This window comes from Aricia agestis, chromosome 11 (genome assembly GCF_905147365.1).
Source record: "Aricia agestis chromosome 11, ilAriAges1.1, whole genome shotgun sequence".
NCBI lineage: Eukaryota > Metazoa > Arthropoda > Insecta > Lepidoptera > Lycaenidae > Aricia > Aricia agestis.
Window position 1 is genome coordinate 10,263,938 of NC_056416.1, and position 20,277 is coordinate 10,284,214.

Below are 20,277 nucleotides of genomic sequence, written 5' to 3' on the forward strand. Positions count from 1 at the left end.
CTACTCATTGATGTATTTTTACACACTGAGCAGATTGAAAAAGTGACTACATTGGCTCTAAAAGCAATTTCATAAGGCTTACATTTTGATACCTTTTTCTATCGCGCTGACACGAGGATTGGGGCACAGTCACACAGCTGATAATGTTTAGTCTATCGCCAATATCTCGTACGAGAGAAATGACATTATGTCCAATAGCAATCTCTGAAACATTTCTGCTCATTATTACAAGAGAAGCGAGACAGAAATATTATCAGACTTTCTAGATGATTTTGTCTGGATATCGACTTAACTAAAGATTGTTACTGCAGAACATACAGATCAGATCAACGATATCAAAATACTACGTTCTAATTCTATGGATCAGATAACATTTAATCAAACTTACTGTAGTAATTCATTCATATATAGTAGGTAGGTAGTAAAATTCCGCATTCTTAAAATGCGCGTAGGCCGTAGATGACGAAGTTCTAGACACTAGACGTAATACCGCGAAGACTATACATAAACCTGAACCTCATACTACGATACTATCGATCTGTACCACCTCTTCACCAGGTACTACAAACCTTTATCCCCTGGACTCACGTAGAGCGTAGCAAATAGAATCACTTCCAATGTTTAGAATTAATTAGGATAGTCTGTCTACGTGCGTGAGGAAAGGCGGCGAGGTTTAATCGAGGACCTGGCGGATTAGCACTGGACACGTATCGAACGCTAGAGAATTCTATAAGAAGAAATAGTTCTTTAATATATTATGAGGTGTTCTCTGTTTCAATTAAAATCTGAACATTTTATATGAACTAAGTAAGAGTGGCTTTTTATTAGCTGATTGCACTTATTTTATCAGCAGCGTACGCACCGTACGAGACGAACGCAGCGCATAGTATACGACACAAAATGCCGCGCGTGCGATGCGGACAAATGTGCGAGCCGCGATGTTTAGATAACTTCATACAACGAATTCTAAAAAGTATGTGGAAATATATAAGCTTTAAATGTATTTTAGCATAGAACCTCAAATTGCTACTCGTATAGCGTTTCGTTTGGGAAAACACGCGACGCACGCTAAATCCGCCCGCGCAGGAAACACACTCGCACTCTTAAGAGGATACACCAGGGGCGAGAGAAATTGAAAATAGGTATCTGAAAATGTATTGCTGTCTCACCAATCTCAAGTCTCCCACCGCAAAGCGCGATAGAGGCAACACGACAAAAGTTCTAATAAAAGGACAGAAAATCTTCGATTCGTTGTCCGCTGATTCCTTAGGGACATGCTAATAGTGGTCATAGATATTCAGAAAAAAATTATAACTCTACCGGCATTATCCAGGGAGGAAACAGGGGACAACGTTTGTATGGAAAAACGGCGGTGTGGATTGAGGTGAGGACCTCTTAAGCGTCACATGATACAATAAAATCTGAAGAAAATGAGTCTGAAGCACTCACGCACGAAGGGTTCCGTTCCGTTATTGATCTAAAGTTAGCAAAAAAGTGTGTCTTTGTATGGGAGCCCCCCCTTAAATATTTATTTTGTTTTGTTTTATAATAGAAATATAAAATCTTTGAAAATTTCAGAAGTCTAGCTGCTAGCTATCGCGGTTCTTGAGTTACAGCCTGAAGACATACAGAGAGACAGATGGACAGACGGACAGACATCGAAGTCTCAGTAATAGGGTCCCGTTTTTACCCTTTGGGTACGGAACCCTAAAAATGAATACGTCACATAATGAAAGACAATAATAAATATACAGGGCGTAACAAAACAAAGTGATTAAACTTTAGGGTTTGTATGAATCCCCTGTATAGAGTTCAGTTTGAAAGTGCAGAACTGAAAGAGATACTTTTTTAAACTTCTTTATTGCCAAAAGTAGTTAGGGATTCCCGGGGAACTTCATGACGCTGGGGCTTGCTTATTATAAATCACAAAAAAATATATTGCTCTTTCAGCGCTGCTACTTTTACACTGAACTCTATACAGTGTGTAACAAAAATAAGTGATAATAGTTCCTTGTAGAGAATTCACTGTAAAAGTTGCAGCGCTGAAAGACCAAATTTTTTTTCACTTTTGTATGGGGAAACTCGTGAGTCGTGACGCTGGCCCTTGCCCATACAAAAGTGAAAAAAAAAATCGTCTTTCAGAGCTGCTACTTTCACAGTGAACTCTCTACAAGGAACACGTACACACCCTAAAGTATTATCACTTATTTTTGTTACACCCTAAGCGACACATACACACCCTAAAGTATTATCATTTTGTTCTGACCCTCTACAAAGGCACTTTAATTTTACCGAGATCAAATTTTTTATTTGTGTATGGATCAGAAATTGTAAAGTGAAATAGTTGTGTATTAATCTAATATTAGCTTCGTGAATCTAATATAAATTGGCTGCCTATATTCATAGGAGAAGCCAAGTCGGGTCACCAGATACATTTTTATAGACCCCCGTTAACGACTTGTGGTTTTTTTCCACGCAAGCGTAGACACCTGTCGGGCGCTTGTGGACCCCTGTGGACCCCTGGGGGCACACCTGGACAACTTTGGGAATCAATGTTTTTAATCGTTACAAAAGTTTGTTATTACTCGATAATTTCAGTACAGCCGTAACACTCAACCGGCCTTGTAAATGTTATTGTTTGTAGCTCGGAAATTATTTTATGCCTTATATGGGCGATAAATTATAAAACCATAATATGGTTACAACTATAAAAATAATCAAATTCTTCATTAAAAGACTTAAATGGATTTACGCATTTTTTTTACAATAGGTTCTAACTTCTAAGTGTTGAAACGAGTGAAGTTGGGTAACGGCAGCTGGCGATTAAAGCCGCGCGCGGACAATTGAGGCATGGAATTTACAAATGAGCTAAGTGCCAAAATAAAATTATTGAGAAATTGAATAAAAATGCATTAGCTTTTCAATCAACGTTTTATTTGGATTAATAATATGAAAACAGAAATCAAATAGGTACTGTTTACACATGTACCATTTAATAATATTAGTAGTAAGTTATTTCTGAAAACAAATCAATATTATTTTAATCAATAAAGAAATGGGTCAAATGACAAGATATTTGCTTTACATATGGGCTAATTACCATGTTAATTATTGTTGGGGCTAAGTGCCAATATTCTGAAATAATTAGTTATTACACAAATTCCTGTAGAATTCTTGATAATTTTCTGGCAAGTATTCAATCATACTTTCTAAGTCCTTCTTCTTTTCTCTGCTTATAGTATTTTTAGCCACAAGTCGACGTAACTCCACATTTTTTAAGTCTGAAATAGATTTCCCTCTTTTCAATACATTTATTTCTTTCCATGGTTCCAAGTCTCCTAAATTTTCTTTTACATGCACTACACCTGGCTTATCTTCCCTTACTAACAACCGAGATGCTGTTGAGATATTCAGTTTTTTAGTCACAATTATGTCATCTGCAGCAGCTTGGAGGTCAAAAAAACAGTCACTTGTCATATCAATCACCTGGAAAGGTTTTGCTGTATTTTTTGCACCAGAAATTACTTTTTTTAGGTCCTGAGGTACATAACTTTTCATAACCTTTTTTCTTTTTTCTATGATTCCAAAGTCTCTATCACACTGTAGGAAACTATGACCTGTTATTAAAAATTTCTGTTCGATTGATTTAAAGTGGCCATTTGCCACTAAATACATCAATAAGAAAAGCATCATTCTGTTTTTATTTTGGCCGGCACAGTTATCGCACCATATTATAAGATGGTCCTTTTTTGTAATTATTCTTTTATTTATAAAAGTCAGTAGGCATGACGCTATTTCATTGCCTCCTCTGCTACAGATTCCTTCATGCCAAAGACACATGAAAGAGTTCCCAATATCAGCCACATTGATGCATAGGTTATAACAGCTAAGCTGCCGTTTGTAAAACATCTCTGAGTGAGTTAGAGTGGGCACGAAGAGCACCTGCTGAAGATCTATGGCTAGTGTGACAGTAGTACTACCTGGTAGTTGAGACTGCTGCCTATCTATGCCCATTTGCTCACGGGATTTTTCTGCTTTCCGGTGATGTAGTTCTAAAGCAATTTTTGCAGACCGACTACCTGAATTTTGAGAACGCACTGTTGCCGACAAGCGATCACAAACTTTACAAGTATCAGTCCTAGGTCTCTTGAACTTTAAATTAGGAAAATCTCTCAAAAATATTTTTCTGTAAAACTTATATGATACTTGGTTATCAGGGTGCATTTCATTAAAGGATTTAAAACACCTATGTATATTCAAATCAGGGCTAAGATACTCTTTTGAGCTTTTTGCTCGTGTATAATGACTCTCATCTCGGGGGAACATATTAATGTGATCTTTAATTCTCAGCACATCTAATTCAGTATATTTTGATGTTTGGTGTGAAGTCCTTTTGTCAGTAAATGATGTATCGCCATGCTTCTTTTTACGAATCATTGTCTCTATTTCTTTTTTAGAAATCGCAAAAACATCCATGAATGTTTTTTTGCAAACTGGTACTAATGTGCCATCACCTTTAGGTATAAAATAAAAAATAGTAGCTTGTCGTCTACTTTCAGATGGTACATCATAATTACCATGTCGGCGTCGTTTAATGTTATGCAGATGCAACAGCCCCATCAAATATGTTCTTTGTGTTTTTAAACCTTCTCGGTAGAACTTGTCAAATAAAGTTAATTTCATGTCATGGTCTATTGTATCGCATTGGTTCTTACATTTGCATATTTTCTGCAACAAAGATAGTTGATTAGCGAAGATAAGATATTATTAAACTAAACAACTTTAAGAAACAAAAACAATGTACTAACCAGCATAGAAGGTGGTTTTTTTGGCGGCATGACTTTTCCTTTCCTGCTAACATAACTCTTTCCTCTTTCTTTCAAAGATTTTCTTATTAATGTTTTATTTTTAGTTTTACTAGAATCACTCATTTTCACAATACTCTCTAGTCTCTATTATATAAATTTTAACAAACAAACAAATCACAATGAATAAAGAAACTTTTATTCATTGACAAATCACCACCAAACGATTATTTTGACTTTGACATTTACTACGATCAAATACACGCGCGACCCATTTGTAAAGAAAAAATCTTTGGCACTTATACCCAACGCCATCTATGAAAAATTACCAAAATTAGAATAAAATGTTGTAGGCACTTTGCACCTATGACATGAAATGGCAGCACAACATAGATCCTTTGAAAGGTAAAATTTAAATTTTGCTTTTTTTGGCACTTAGCCCATTTGTAAATTCCATGCCTCAATTAACCTAATTTAAATGAAGCCATCAATCGTAACCCCCAATTAGATCATAAGGACTGCTGGGAGGAAGGTAAGATTATAAAATACTGTCAAATTTTGCTTTTGGGACGTTTAATGCATGAAATTATACGCTCTTATTAAAATGCGCATTTTAGAGCTCCGTTCCCAAAGGGTGAAATCGGGACCCTATTATAAGACTTTGCTGTGTGGCCATCTGTCTGTCTGTCTCCAGGCTGTAGCCTGTATCTCAAAAACCACTAGACTTCTGAAATTGATTGAACGTCGTGTGACACTTACCACCAGTTCGGGCACTAGCCCGGTAAGAAGAACCGGCGTAAGAAACTCGAGCATAACATTGTAATGAAATAATTGTTACACCTTTTATTTAAGTTTAAGAGGGGAGGAGATCTCCTCTCTATTACCGCTGTTACATACGAGTATGTAACTTGTAGCTATGCGCCACAGACATAGCAAAGTGAATGTGGTTTGCTTTTTTATGACAAACATAGATTACAAAAAAAAAATAAGACAGATCTTCAATTTTTTTGGTCTGTGATAAGATAAGGATAACCCTAATCTGGTTTTAGGCTAGTAAGTCAGCAAAGTTAGAATTACTTAAGGTAACAAGACAAATACAATTTCTCGAGGTGGTGGATGGCATAAAAGTTACTACTTTGTCCTAGAATAAAAAGATATAATAACACGAACAACACAAATCTTGGGAAACGACTGTTTAGTAAATTGTACAGAGATCATCTGGCGCGGGAGCTATAATTCAGAAAAACTTATACTTAAATGTAACAAGATTTTTAAGCTGCGTATCGTCGCAGGCAAATATGAGTTTAAGACCTTATTGCGATGGAAATAGGGTTTCAAATTACTCCACATCAGAGGTACAAGAGACAAATCAAGAGTTTCGGACACACAAACTCTTAAAGTGGATTGAATGTTTCACAATGAGACATTGTCCTTTGTCCGGTCCACAACAAAAACGGTGAACACACGCGCTTTGTTGCTTGATTGCTTGATGTTAAAGGGATGGGCGGAGTGATGTTCTTTGTCCGAATAAACGAGGTGTCGTAAACGAATAATTCTTGGCTTATTATTCAGAGTATGTAAGTAATTGCTTATATTTATCTTTGTAATTTCAAATAACCAAAAAAATAACCAAGATTGTAATTTCAAATAAGCAATGTATTATTTGGCAGTACAATGTACTGCCAAACAATACAATTTTTATTAAGATATGATATATTGGATACCTAAGATACGATTGAAAATTAAAGGAAAACGAATCTAGAAACTCTTTTTAGTTATAATTATAATGTAAAATTAGCATCGCTATTTCTGTACAATTGCCACAGTGAAATTAGTGACAAGTAACAACAACTGATAATATTTTAATTACAAATTTATTGGCAAGTGGCAACAGATAAAAATGTCTGCGTGTGACGTACACGAACAGTGAAAAGACAACAAAGGGGATCACGCACACTTCCCGATATAAATCTCTTTAAAACTTCTTCTGTAAGCCTGCGAAAATATTTTTCGCCATAATAATGGATTTACAGATAATTCCTTTGACAGTAACGGGGCATGTAAATGGCACGAAATTGTATCTCTGACGGCAGAACTCCACAATAATTTATTTTGTTATTTGTATGTGTGACAGTTTACACGCATTTTTAAGAGGATACACCAGGGGCTAGAGAAATGAAAAAAAAGTACTTGTAATATCTATAGCTGTCTCCCTTACCTCAAGCCTATACCGCAGAACGCGATAGAGACAACTGCAGAAAATCCAGAAAATCAACGATTCGTTGTCCCCTGATTCCTTCTCTAAAACTTAACCGATTTAAGTAGTTTTTTCATTAAAGATTAAAAAAAGGATTGAGCTGTGTTCCTATGTTTTGCTTTTTTTTGTATAATCTAGCCAAATCTGTTTTCTGGACGTTTGAACACAGCGGAAAATCTGGCCATTTTTTTGGGTTTTTGAACGTTCATATCTTATTTAATAATTAAATTATGAAAAAAAAGAAAACATAGGGACATTGTATTAGTGGCCGTAGATATTCAGGAAAAAAATTATAACTCTACTAGCATTATCCAGGGAGGAAACAGGGGACAACGTTTGTATGGAAAAAAGGGCGGTGTGGACTCCTCTTAAATGAGTTTGTGTTTATTTAATGAAAGCTAACTTGTTTATATTGTACTAGCTGACCCAGCAAACGTGGTTTTGCCATATAAACTGGGGATGAACAATGATTAAATTACTAAAATGGCTATAAAAAATAGGGGTTGGTGATAAAAAAAGTAAAAATTTAGGGTTGTATGTATTTTTTTATGTCACATTATAAAAAAAATAAAAACAAAAATTTCGTCCAAAAATTAAAAAAAAAAAATTTAAGGGTGAACAACCCTTATTACTTAGGGGTATGAAAAATAGATGTTGGCCGATTCTCAGACCTACTCAATATGCTCACAAAATTTCATGAAAATCGGTCAAGCCGTTTCGGAGGAGTACAGGAACGAACATTGTGACACGAGAGTTTTATATATAAGATTAAAATATACATCAACTAGATGACGCCCGCAACTCCGTTGCGCGAAAATTCGTTTATCGCACGGGAAACGTACATAACGGGATAAAAATATCCTATGTCCTTTCCCGGGACTCAAAATCTCCATACCAAATTTCAGCAAAATTGGTTCAGCTGTTCGGTCGTGAAGAGGTAACAGACCGACAGACATTTTGCATTTATAATAATATTAGTATGGATTATTGGGGCTTAACGTAGGCTTTACGAACTTAAGAAAAAAAAACATTTAGCGCTGGATTGCATCACTGGATTAGAATAATGTAACTGGCCATAACCCTTCCTTTTGGCGTCGCCGTAGTCGGGTAAAAACGGTCAATTTTTGGTTTATGACTCTAAATTCTAAAACAAGATTTCTGTTTTTCTTTAATTGAGGTAAGGAACCCATAGTATAATATTAGCATGAAGACAGAAGATGTGAAGGATGATTAGTTCGTTATTTTTAATATTTGTCTAAATTTTTTTTTAATACTACTCAAAGAAAATGATAAATAATGGCAACGAAATTTAAAAAAATATATTTAATTTCACTTTTTTAGTGTCCCGAGGAAAACCTTTTATTTTAATACGAAGTTGTTAATTCTATTTTAAAAAATTATCTTATTCAAAGATAGTATTCAAAGATATAAATTATTTATGAGCAATAAATAAGTTAAACTTTTCCAAACTATAAGACTTTCGCGGGGTACTTTTTAGATGCCATAAAATATCGTTTTATAAACTGACATGAAAAATTGATATGTTTATAAACGATATAAAATATTCAATTTCAATAATAAACGTTTTCTGTACCTTGCAGATCAATGAAATCTGAAGGCTTTTATTTATAAGAAGGACTATAATTGACTAGCAATTAATATTTTATTTGTGTTGTTTTAAAACTCTATTCAAAGTTGGATATAAAAAAATGCACATATTTTAAATTTGCTTCACGATAGAAGTATTATAAATAAATCTCCTTTAAAATGATGCTACAGAAATTGTAGCTCGGAATTAATTCATCTTTATATTCCTTCCCCCTTACTAATAAACGTTGTATAAGCTTTAAATAGTTATACAGTGTTTTGTTCCTGTCACACAAGTGACATTTTTAATTGGATTGAAGAAGACAAAACACTGTATAACTATTCAAAGCTTATACAGCGTTTATTAGTAAGGGGAAATAATAAAACGAGCGAATAAAAAATTACTTTGCGACAGATAATGAACATACAGCTGTTTTAATAACATGAGCGGTATTCATTTGACTAAGCGAAAAATAAACTAAATTAACGACTAATATTGATTTATAATAAAATCCAGAACGAGCTTACAAAATGTGGATTGCGATTAATCTATTTCAGATATTAAAATTCTATCCGAGCGACTGTATTACTAAGTGAGCGACTGGAAATACTAAGCGGGCAACTACAATATTAAATATAGATTAAATTTTTCTAAGTGCGGTTATTTATTACGAGCTACTAAAAAATTCATTTTGAGAAAACTTTTGTGAGCTGCTTTATTAATGATAATAATTGGTTGTTCTATTTGAGGCTTTATATTTTATATTTTGATACGTGTTTTAATGAAAACTACATATTGTTAAATGCGTGCGAATTCGAATGGGGGCGAGGCGACGAATCGTTGCAGTCAGGTGAGTTGGGCTGCGGACCAATACGACTTTTTTGGGTTAGGTTAAATGGCTAAGGCGGGAGCGTAGCGCAGCGAAGCTCCCGCCTTAGCCATCGTGGTTATTTTTTTGTAAACCACCCAGAAGTAGGAGCCCCGCGTAGCGGGGCTCCGTCGAATCATAATTGAAGCCAGTTGTTTTTTTTTTGGTATAGGTCGCCATTAAAATTTTACCCATTTCTTTGACGTTTCGTTAAGGATTATAATTTGTGTAATTTATTAATGATTTTTATATATAAACGGGGTTTACCACCCCTCCCCCCTCCTCCCCTGCCCCCCTAAATCTTTGGGTATGATTCTAAGCTTTTACCGTTATATAATTTAAGTTCCTACAAATAGAACAATACATATTTTGGGATCATCAAATCAAAGTATGAAATCCTTTCTATCTCTGTTAGCTACCACTTTTTTTCACATATTAAATTGTTGTTCCTCTTATCCGAATGAAGCTACTCACAAAAAATTTGCTTGATAGTAATAAAATAAAATTGTTCTATCCCTGTCCGTACTAGTCCGTGAATAAAAGTGTTTCATCAAATAGTTATTTCATATTCACTTTTTTTGTTTTAATGTGTGCTCATTATACTCTGCTCATTAGTGTATTTTTCAAAGTGGTTTTTGGTATTCGAAACACTTCATTTAAGATAAAATGCCGCTCAGTATAAAAATTACGTTTGCCAAATATTGAAAAAATGCAGGACGTAACGTTGACACTCAAACAGATATTAGGTCGCTCAAAAATTATAAAGCTGCTCATTTTGTATTTTGAGTAACTCAAATAAATAATTTCTAAGTTGCTGTTCTGTTAATTTCTCGTCACTCACTCTCAGTCGCTCAAATAGTAATTCTATAACCCAAATTTAGTAATTTTGACACCTAAAACTGTAATTTACAGTCACTCGATTAAATACTACCCATTAGTAAGGGGGTAAAAGTCTATACGAGCAGAAATGAGGGTTCAGAGATCTTTTCTATTAAGGGGGCGATTAACCCTAAAGTGTCGATTTTATAATTCATTTTTATACTTGAAAATAAGCCCCGAATTGTTTCATTTTCTAAAATTAGATACTACATTATATTTCCGAGAATTCGATCTGAGCAAAAACACGATACCTTAAAATTTTCTCGATAGAAAAATCACAAAGATGCATCTAATTTTCACGAATTTTTCAATAACCGTGTATTGAACTAAGTTAATATTTTAACACATTGTATAAAATTCTATCATTGAGAGATCGACCTAGCGGATTTTTAAAATGTAGTATATTTATCGAGTTATTGAGAAAAAACTAATTTGGCGATGAATCCGCGTCGTTCTTTTTCACCTGGCATATGAAAGACCGGCGTGAGTGTGAAGAGAGAAGGACGATGTTTGATTTTTGGGGTTAGTCGCCCTCTTAAGTGTTACTCCGCTAACGGTCTTTGTAGATGCGTTTCGCTTTTGTAAATAACAGTTTACTTTATTTAAAAGGCAACATAAACCGACATGAAACCTCTGTACTTAGAGAAAGTACAATAGTAATAGCTCACTACTTACTTAAGTTCCGTACCCAAAGAGTGAAAACGGGACCCTATTACTAAGATTTCGTTGTCTGTCCGTCTGTCTGTCTGTCGGTAATAGCTAGAGAATTGAATTTTTCACAGATTGTGTATATCTGTTGCCACTATACAAACAAATACTAAAAATAAAGTAAAATTAATATTTAATATAGGCTCCCATAAAACAAACGTGATTTTTTCTGGCCTTTTTTGCTGCATATCAATAATGGCAACAGGTGTACTTGAATTTTTCTCAAAGGCCTTTAAATAGTTATATATTATGTAGGTACTTTAATATTTAATAATAATATTAAAATAAAATAAAAGAATTAAGAGGGAGCCCCCCTTAATTTAAAGGCCCCCCAAACAAAAAACACAATTTTGGCCGAATTTTGCTGTATAACGGTACGGAACCCTTCATGCGGGAGTCCGACTCGCACTTGGCCGATTTTTTTAACTAGAACAATTTTCTTGTCATGATCTTTTTTAACCTTTAAATGGAGCTTTATATCGTCGACGTCGTCAGCCTACTGAAGGACATCAGGTTCCTGAAGGAAGAGCTGGCCGGAGTTCGGGGTAGATTGCAGGCGTCGGAATCTATCATCAGTGACCTACGTAGTGAACTATCACAATTGAAAAGTAATAATTCATTATGTGGGTCACCTGACGCCGCATGTCACCCGACGTCGAGGCGCACAGGCGATCACGTATAGCCCGTCAGCATTATCGGACGGGTCAACGAACACCGCCGCTGCCGCCTCCGCCCGCGTTCCCCTCCCGGTTGCGCCTACGCCGAGTCGAGAGTTTGTATCGGCCGATAATAATGTACTGAATCCTCAATTTGGTCAAACTATCGTCCGAACTCCGACTATAAGTCTGTAGCCTGCGAGGGCTAATTATGATGATAAATGTGATCTGCTGAGATCCGTTATGCTAAGTACTCACATACGGTTTTGCTCGATCGAACAATAACGTCGAGCAAAACCCGCGGCTCGGGACTTCATCCACACATTCAGCATTGCTCGATAGTTTTATTCTAAATCGATATATTTAATTCCATCAAGCCGGATCGATGCGAGCCTTCGAGCTGTCAGTTTTGCGGTCCACACAGTAATTATTATATTACTCGATTTGGAGTAAAACTATCGAGCAAAACCGCATGTCAGTACAGTTTATCATTACGGTGGTTGCACACGGCTGGCACAAACGAGATTCTTGTAGCTGTTTTTTACGCTTCGCCGCTTGATCAAGGATACAGTAAGGTTCCGTTCGATTATTACCGATACCGTGGTAGTATTTCAAAGAGTTTTCAATAATTCCTCATACCCATAATACAGTCGAAGACCCATAGGACCGTATCCCCTTTCGATCTTATTCCTTTATAATAAGTTCAAAAGTGGTAAACCGCCTGTATCTTAAGCGTAACTATACGGTCTAATAAACTTTCTAAATCAGCCTCGAGTCGATGTAACCTAACGACAGGCAGACGGACCCAGTATTATGTTATTTAATTAAACTTGTGAGTCAAAATTTAATATACAATTTAAAGAACTCCCGCGAAAGAATTCCCTAAAATGTAATTCCACAGTGACGAGATTAGGAGAGGAGGATTTTATTAGCTTTTCTTCTATTTTCCTGTTGCGCAAATTTTATTTTAAAAATGTATTCTTGCTCATAAGGATTATTATGAATAAATATTTGGTTTCATTTAGATGCAAATTAACTTTGGATATTTTGCGAAGATCGCAGGCATTCGTAGGAGAAAATTCGTAAAATTGTGTTTGTATTAGTGTAATGTATAATAACGAAAATGCTGGTATTCCTACATAATATACGAAATTAGTTGTAGTTTACAATAATATTTTATAATAAAAATACCGCATGGGATTACAATAATTTCATGAATTTAACCTTTCTTACGGTAGGTGGTGTGTCGTCGCGTAGGTCGTAGGAAATGACATGATACATGATGCAAAATTACGGTTTTTAATTACTACAGTTTTTTTCCCTGATTAGCCTAGTAAACGAATGCCCAAAATGGGGGTCTGCTTGGAAAAGTCGAAAGCAGAAATTTTAACTTTGGTACTTTGTTTAGAGTAGCTAGGAGATAAACATACTAAAAGTCCTGACCCCTCCGAGGTGAGCCCAAGGGGGGGGGGGGGGGGCAAAGAAGGTCCCGTTTTTTGGTTTTTTGCTTACTCATCAAAAACGGTGCTTCGTACGAAATTCTCTTCTAGTACATAATAAAAGCTAATTAAATTCTCTACACCCAAACAAGGTACCAAAGTCAAAATTTCTCAGATTCATTCGTTTACTAGGCTAGATCCCAATAATCTTTTTAATATCTTTTACCTTTTCCTCCTCACTGACAAAAATGTCCACATTTCGTAAACATGTAGAGCTGTTGTAGATATTACAGTTATACAATATTTTGGTATTGCCTGTGAAGCCACTATTAACTAATTTATTCTATATATTATAACTAATTTATTCTATATATAATATTTAAGGGCAAGTTATGCGAAAAACTGTATAAATAAAACATCTGTATAAACTTTTTTCTAACTTGAAAACCCTTATATATAAAACGTTGTTACGTTCAATTCTAAAAATTAAAAAATATATAATTTTTTTACGTAAGTTGGTAACTATATTGGGTTAACGATGAAAGTTTTGCTATTTGGCTCGAATAATGTGAACTATAAATTTAAATTTATAGCGTGCGCGTTTACAAGCTCATGAAATAACTATAAAAGAGAATATAAAATATCAAGCTTTCTTACAAACCGAGCTCCCTAGCTCGATTTGTTGAGAATCGACCACTCGGACTCCTACAGCCTGCTATCTCTTGTGGGCTACAGATACAGGATGTAACAAAACTAAGTAATAATAATAAAGAGTGTGTACGTGTTCTTTGTAGAGAGTTTACAAAGAACACGTACGTAAGATTATGTTTAAATTACCACGCGTACTACAAAATATTTTTTCTTTTACTAAATCGCGTGATAATTTAAATATAATCTTCCATACCTATGGACGATTAATCAATCAAGAACAAATCAAGAAAAAGGAATAGCATATCAGCCACGACACAAATTTCGCGTTATGGTCTTTTTGCGATTGCCAGAACGCGTCGTGGCCGTTTTCATTAGAGCCACGACGCGAATCTCGCGTCGTGGCTGTTTCACTGTGACCACAACGCGTTGTGAGCCATTTTTTCGCTCATTGAGCGATTTCGGTCTTTGAGCGTAACATTGTCCCTTAGTTTTGTCACACCCTGTATATTTTAAATATACTAGATGACCACCGCAACTCCTTCGTGGCGAGAACATTTTGATCGGCGAACTACGAAGCGATAATGGAAACGTAGTGGCTAGGGGCTCTGATTATTTTACATTGTATTTTACACATAAATAGTTGATTGTAAGGCTCTATAACTGGGATAAGCTTCGCACATAATTAAGTGTAACCGCGCTTTTCGATTTTAGTTTAGGCCAATTTGGGACGAGACGCGAAGGGTCGGGGCGAGATTGGCCTTGTCGTATCTAATATTAATTCACAATTAATCAACAGATACCACTTGGGCGATAAACCGAGATGGTTGACGTTCATAAATAGAAGGTATATTATACTATACAGGCACTAGATGATGTCCGAACTGTGTTACGCCAAATTCGTTTATCGCACGGGAACCGTACATTTTTCCGGGATCACAAGTATCCTATGTCCTTTCCTGGGTCTCAAAGTATCTTCATGCCAAATTTCAGCAAAAACGGTTCAGCGGTTTGAGCGTGAAGAGGTAACAGACAGACAGACAGACGGACAGACAGACAGACACAGACACACTTTCGCATTTATAATAATATTAAGTATGCTATATATTTTACATTGGAATTACGTTCGTAATAAGTATAATATTATGCTTATAACTTTATACAGGGTGTAACAAAAGTAAGTGATAATACTTTATGGACGTGGTGTGTATGGACAAATCACCTGTATGAATTCACTGTGAAAATAGCAGCGCTGAAAGAGCAACTTTCTTCACCTTTGTATGAGAAAATTCACAACGCTCGGGCGCTTGCTCGTACAAATCACAAAAAAAGATTTCTCTTTCAGCGATGCTACTTTCATAGTGAACTCTATATAAGGAATACAATATATTTATACGTGGGATAGCCATGCTTCGGCACGAATAGGCCGGCTCGACCGGAGAAATACCACGTTCTCACAGAAAACCAGCGTGAAACAGCGCTTGCGCTGTGTTTCGCCGAGTGAGTTTACCGGAGGTCCAATACCCCAGGGGTCGGCAGACTTACCAATCAGATGAGTCAAATATCAAGTTTGTAGATTTTCCCAAACCCTCAAAGAGCCGCTACGTACATTTTATAAGTCTATTACATAATAATAATTAGAGTCTAATTTGCTTCACACTACAAAGCTACATTTATAGTTTAAAATAATAATTAATTACTGAAAGAAATTTATTAATTATATAATAATAATAATAATATATAAAGGAAGAAGTACAAATAGAATTAGACCGAAATAGAGACTCACAATTTACAGAAGTAACACAAAATGAAGCCGATGTATCTTTATTACAAAGGCTGACTGATGTAGATCAATATCAAGAGACACCAACTAACACTAATAGTGAAATGAGCCCGAATACCATAGTACAATCGAGTAGCAGGAAAGTTCCCAATCTATCCCCTGAAATAGTTACACAACTAGAAGAAATGTTTTCGAAAACTATTGATGAATTTAAAGAAAGTAACCCTACAAAAAGACCATACATTCCTAAACTAAAAACATCTAAAAGGTTATCAGTAATTATAAGCCATCTAAATTCTAACACCATACCAAAAATACTAAATTCAGAAACAGATTTTAATACGCTGCAAACTATAATATATAGCTCAGCTTATACAATAGCTAAATTTAGTGGGGCTAAAATGAATAATGATAAAAACAGAATAAATAAAAATGTTGAAGCTCCCTGGTGGCAAAGGCGATTAGAAAAAAGGATAGGCAATTTAAGAGCAAATATAGGAAGACTTACTGAATACATAAAAGGAACCCGATCGACAAAATTAGAGAAACATATACTTACTATCAAACAACAATTTAAAATGCACTCCCAATATGAAACACAGAACACAGAAATCTCACACTTCCTCGATACTTTAAAGCAAAAATTAAATACGTTGACAAGCAGACTTAGAAGGTACAAAGAAACGACAAACAGAAAGACACAGAACAAGGAATTTAACATAAATGGAAAATCTTTTTACAGAAAACTATCTAACCACGAAAGTAATAATTCCACAGAAAACAAAGCTTTACCGACCTCTGAGGCTTTACACGAATTTTGGACAAAAATATGGTCAACGCCCATAGAACACAATCAAAATTACTGGATAGGTGAGGATAAAGAAAAAATTAAGTATGTAACAGAAATGAAATTCGAAAAAATAGGACTAGATCAACTTAAAAAAGCAATAGCTAAAACTCATAACTGGAAAGCTGCCGGCTCCGACAATATACATAATTTTTGGTATAAAAAACTTACTTGCACTCATGAGCTTTTAGAACAACATATTAACACATTCATACAATTACCTGATAAAATGCCAAACTTTATAACCCAAGGAATAACCTATATGCTACCTAAAGACCAGAAAGATACAGAAAACCCAGCCAAATATCGTCCTATTACATGCCTCCAGAACATCTACAAAATAATCACATCATGCATAAGCGAATCTATATACAAACACACACAAGATCATAACATCTTAGCCGAAGAACAGAAAGGCTGTCGTAAACATAGTCAGGGGTGCAAAGAACAGCTTACAATAGATGCCGTAGCTTCGAACCAAGCACTGAAAGAGAAACGAAACATCCACACCATGTTCGTCGACTACAAAAAAGCGTTTGACTCCGTACCACACTCATGGCTCATTTACATACTGCAACATTATAAAATACATCCACTCATAATTAACTTTCTGAAAAATATAATGTCACGATGGAACACTAAATTAAAAATTTGCAACCATAACAATACTGCTGAAACCGATTTCATCCCCATAAAGAGAGGAATCTTTCAAGGCGATGCCTTGAGTCCTTTATGGTTTTGTTTGGCACTTAATCCGCTTTCATCTCTACTTAACTCCACTAAAATAGGATTCACAATTAAACATAATTCACAACAGACCCTTCTCACTCACCTTATGTACATGGACGATATAAAGCTTTTTGCAAATACGATCTATGACTTACACCGACTTGCCGATATCACTCAAATATTCTCAAAAGACATCTGTATGGAATTTGGAGTAGACAAATGTAAAATACAATCTGTAAATAAAGGAAAAATAGATCCCACTTCATACGAACTTGACAATCAGGAAATTATAGGACCGATAGATCAAGCAGAAGGATATAAATATTTAGGTTACAACCAAACACAGACCATCCATCACAAAGATACAAAAAAGTTACTGCGCGAAAAATTTAAAAGTAGATTACATAAAATATTACACACATACCTCAACGCCCAAAATACCATTAAAGCCATCAACACTTTTGCAATACCTATACTTACGTATTCATTCGGAATCATTAAATGGACCAAATCCGACCTCAAATCACTGCAAACCACAATAAACACAGCACTAACTAAACACAGAAAACATCACCCAAGAGCTTGCGTCCAAAGGTTGACCCTACCTAAAATTGAAGGAGGCAGAGGACTAATCGATATTACAAATTTACACAACAAACAAATTATTATTCTTAGAACATACTTTTACAACCGTTCACAACAATCACCAATCCACAACGCCATATGTCAGTCAGACTCATTCACTCCACTCATGCTTGTAGATCACACGAAACCTATCACTCTTACCTCCAATCAACAAAAAATAGACACATGGACTCAAAAGTCTCTTCACGGCCGCCATCGTATGGATTTAACCAGCGCCAATGTTGACAAAGTAGCGTCAAACATGTGGTTAAAGAGAGGCGAGCTGTTCCCAGAGACCGAGGGATTTATGGTAGCAATCCAGGATCAGATCATTGATACTAAAAATTACAGAAAACATATTATCCGGGATCGCGGGGCAGGCAGCGATCACTGCAGACACTGTCACCGCCAATCTGAAACTATCCAACACATCACCGGCGCTTGCTCATCCATCACACAAACAGACTACAAACACAGACACGACCAGGTAGCAGCAATCATACACCAAACACTAGCACTCAAACACAACCTCATCACAGAAAAAACACCTTATTACAAATACACACCACAAATCATACTCGACACACCTGACTACAAACTTTACTGGGACAGAACAATATTAACAGACAAGACCGTTCATCACAACAGACCAGATATAACACTACACGACAAACAAAACCGAACAGTCTACCTCATAGATATCGCCATACCCAACACACACAATCTCACAAGCACCCATACAAGTAAAGTTACTAAGTATACCGATCTCACAATAGAAATAAAAACGCAGTGGAAAGTAAACTCAGTCAAAACCGTACCCATAATTATTTCGACTACTGGTATAATACCGAAAACATTACATACGTCCCTCAAAACACTTGACATTCACCCTCTCACTTACATCACCTTACAAAAAGCAGTCATCCTCAACACATGTCGCATCGTCCGTAAATTTTTGTCAATTAATGATTAAACTTCCTCATCACCTGAAGTTGCTTGGCCACAAGCCCGCAACTTTAGTGGACCCCGCAAGGGAGAAAAGAAAATTAAAAAAAACATATAATAATAATAATAATAATAATAATAAAAATAAAACACTTTATTGCTCACAAATACAAAAAATTACACAAAACACAAGCTCAAATTAAAACAGTTATTTAAATATGTGGGCAAAGGCGGTCTTATCGCTAAAAGCGATTTCTTCCAGACAACCTTTGTGTTAACTGGAGAACCTTAATGTAAGCGGAAGTACAGTTATTTGTTTCAGAAATAGCGATTATATTATATTTTAGTTTTAGAATTTAGTTGGAACGGTGTTCTTGCATTGCTTTCGAATTTCGAAAGCCTGCCTATGACTGGCAAATAATTACTCGTTTTTATTAATTGAAGGCACAACTGTAAATAATTGTCGTCGGTTAATTTGCTTCTTAATTTACTTTTAATCTAATTCATAGATGAAAATGTTTGCTCACATGAATATGTAGACCGGTTATAGATATAAGAGCAAAATGTGCTATTTTTTTGGTCGTTTCATATGTTGCAGGAATGCTATTCCATGTATCAAACAGGATTTGCTCTATTTTAGGTAAATTATCGCAGGTTGATGGAAAATTTTCTTATTGTTTAGGTGTTTTATTTAAGCTAAAGTGGTACAGTTAGGCAGTGAGTGAGTGTAAGAAAACTTTTCTTAGAAGAACCATATTAATCCTATGGAAGAGCCGCGGTCTGCCGACCCCTGCCCTACCCTATTCCCTTCCCTACCCTCCCCTATTCCCTTCCCTTCCCATCCCTACCCTCCCCTATTACCCCATTCCCTCTTAAAAGGACGGCAACGCACCTGCGGCTCTTCTGATGCTGCTAGTGTCCATGGGCGACGGAAGTTGCTTTCCATCAGGTGACCCGCTTACTCGTTTGCCCCCTTATTTCATAAAAAAAATACCCACCCTAATAGTATTATCAATTTATCACTTAGTTTTGTTACACCCTATATTTCTTAGTAAATGGAAAGGTAAGTTAAAATGTTACGTTAAATAAACTTTATGGATGATTAAATAATACATATTGTATGAAATCAATTTATAATTCTCTAATATTTAAATTTTTAGGTGCAAGAAGCTATATAAACCCTCATTGTAAACTAAGCTACGTGTTTATCTTTTAATTAGATGATGATGTAAGAATCATTGTAACTGCTGGAGGCATTACCGAATCACTGACGAAAATGAGATGTGATTTTAATAATTAATGTCATCCTTTTGATTAAAAATTCAAGTTCACAGTTATTTTGCCTCGAGTTACCTTCCTTGTACTATTGTCTTAGAGGTCCAGTTACAGGTAGAATAAGTGTGAACGGCGTATACAACGATCACCCGTGAGAACGTGTGACGTCAGAGGCGGGGGCGGCGCGCGCACCCCGAGCCCAGCCGTCGTATCTGTTGAACGCGGG

At 35.7% G+C, this 20,277-nt stretch overlaps 1 protein-coding gene across 1 annotated transcript; it reads right to left on the reverse strand.

Annotated features, from left to right (window-relative positions):
• Positions 1 to 2,917: 2,917 nt before the first annotated feature.
• On the reverse strand, positions 2,918 to 5,010 carry LOC121731529. Its single transcript, XM_042120996.1, has 2 exons — positions 4,809 to 5,010; positions 2,918 to 4,728 (listed from the first exon to the last, which is right to left on the reverse strand). The coding sequence occupies exons 1-2, from the start codon at positions 4,929 to 4,931 to the stop codon at positions 3,145 to 3,147; spliced, it is 1,707 nt and encodes a 568-aa protein (XP_041976930.1). The 5' UTR covers positions 4,932 to 5,010; the 3' UTR covers positions 2,918 to 3,144.
• Positions 5,011 to 20,277: the final 15,267 nt, after the last annotated feature.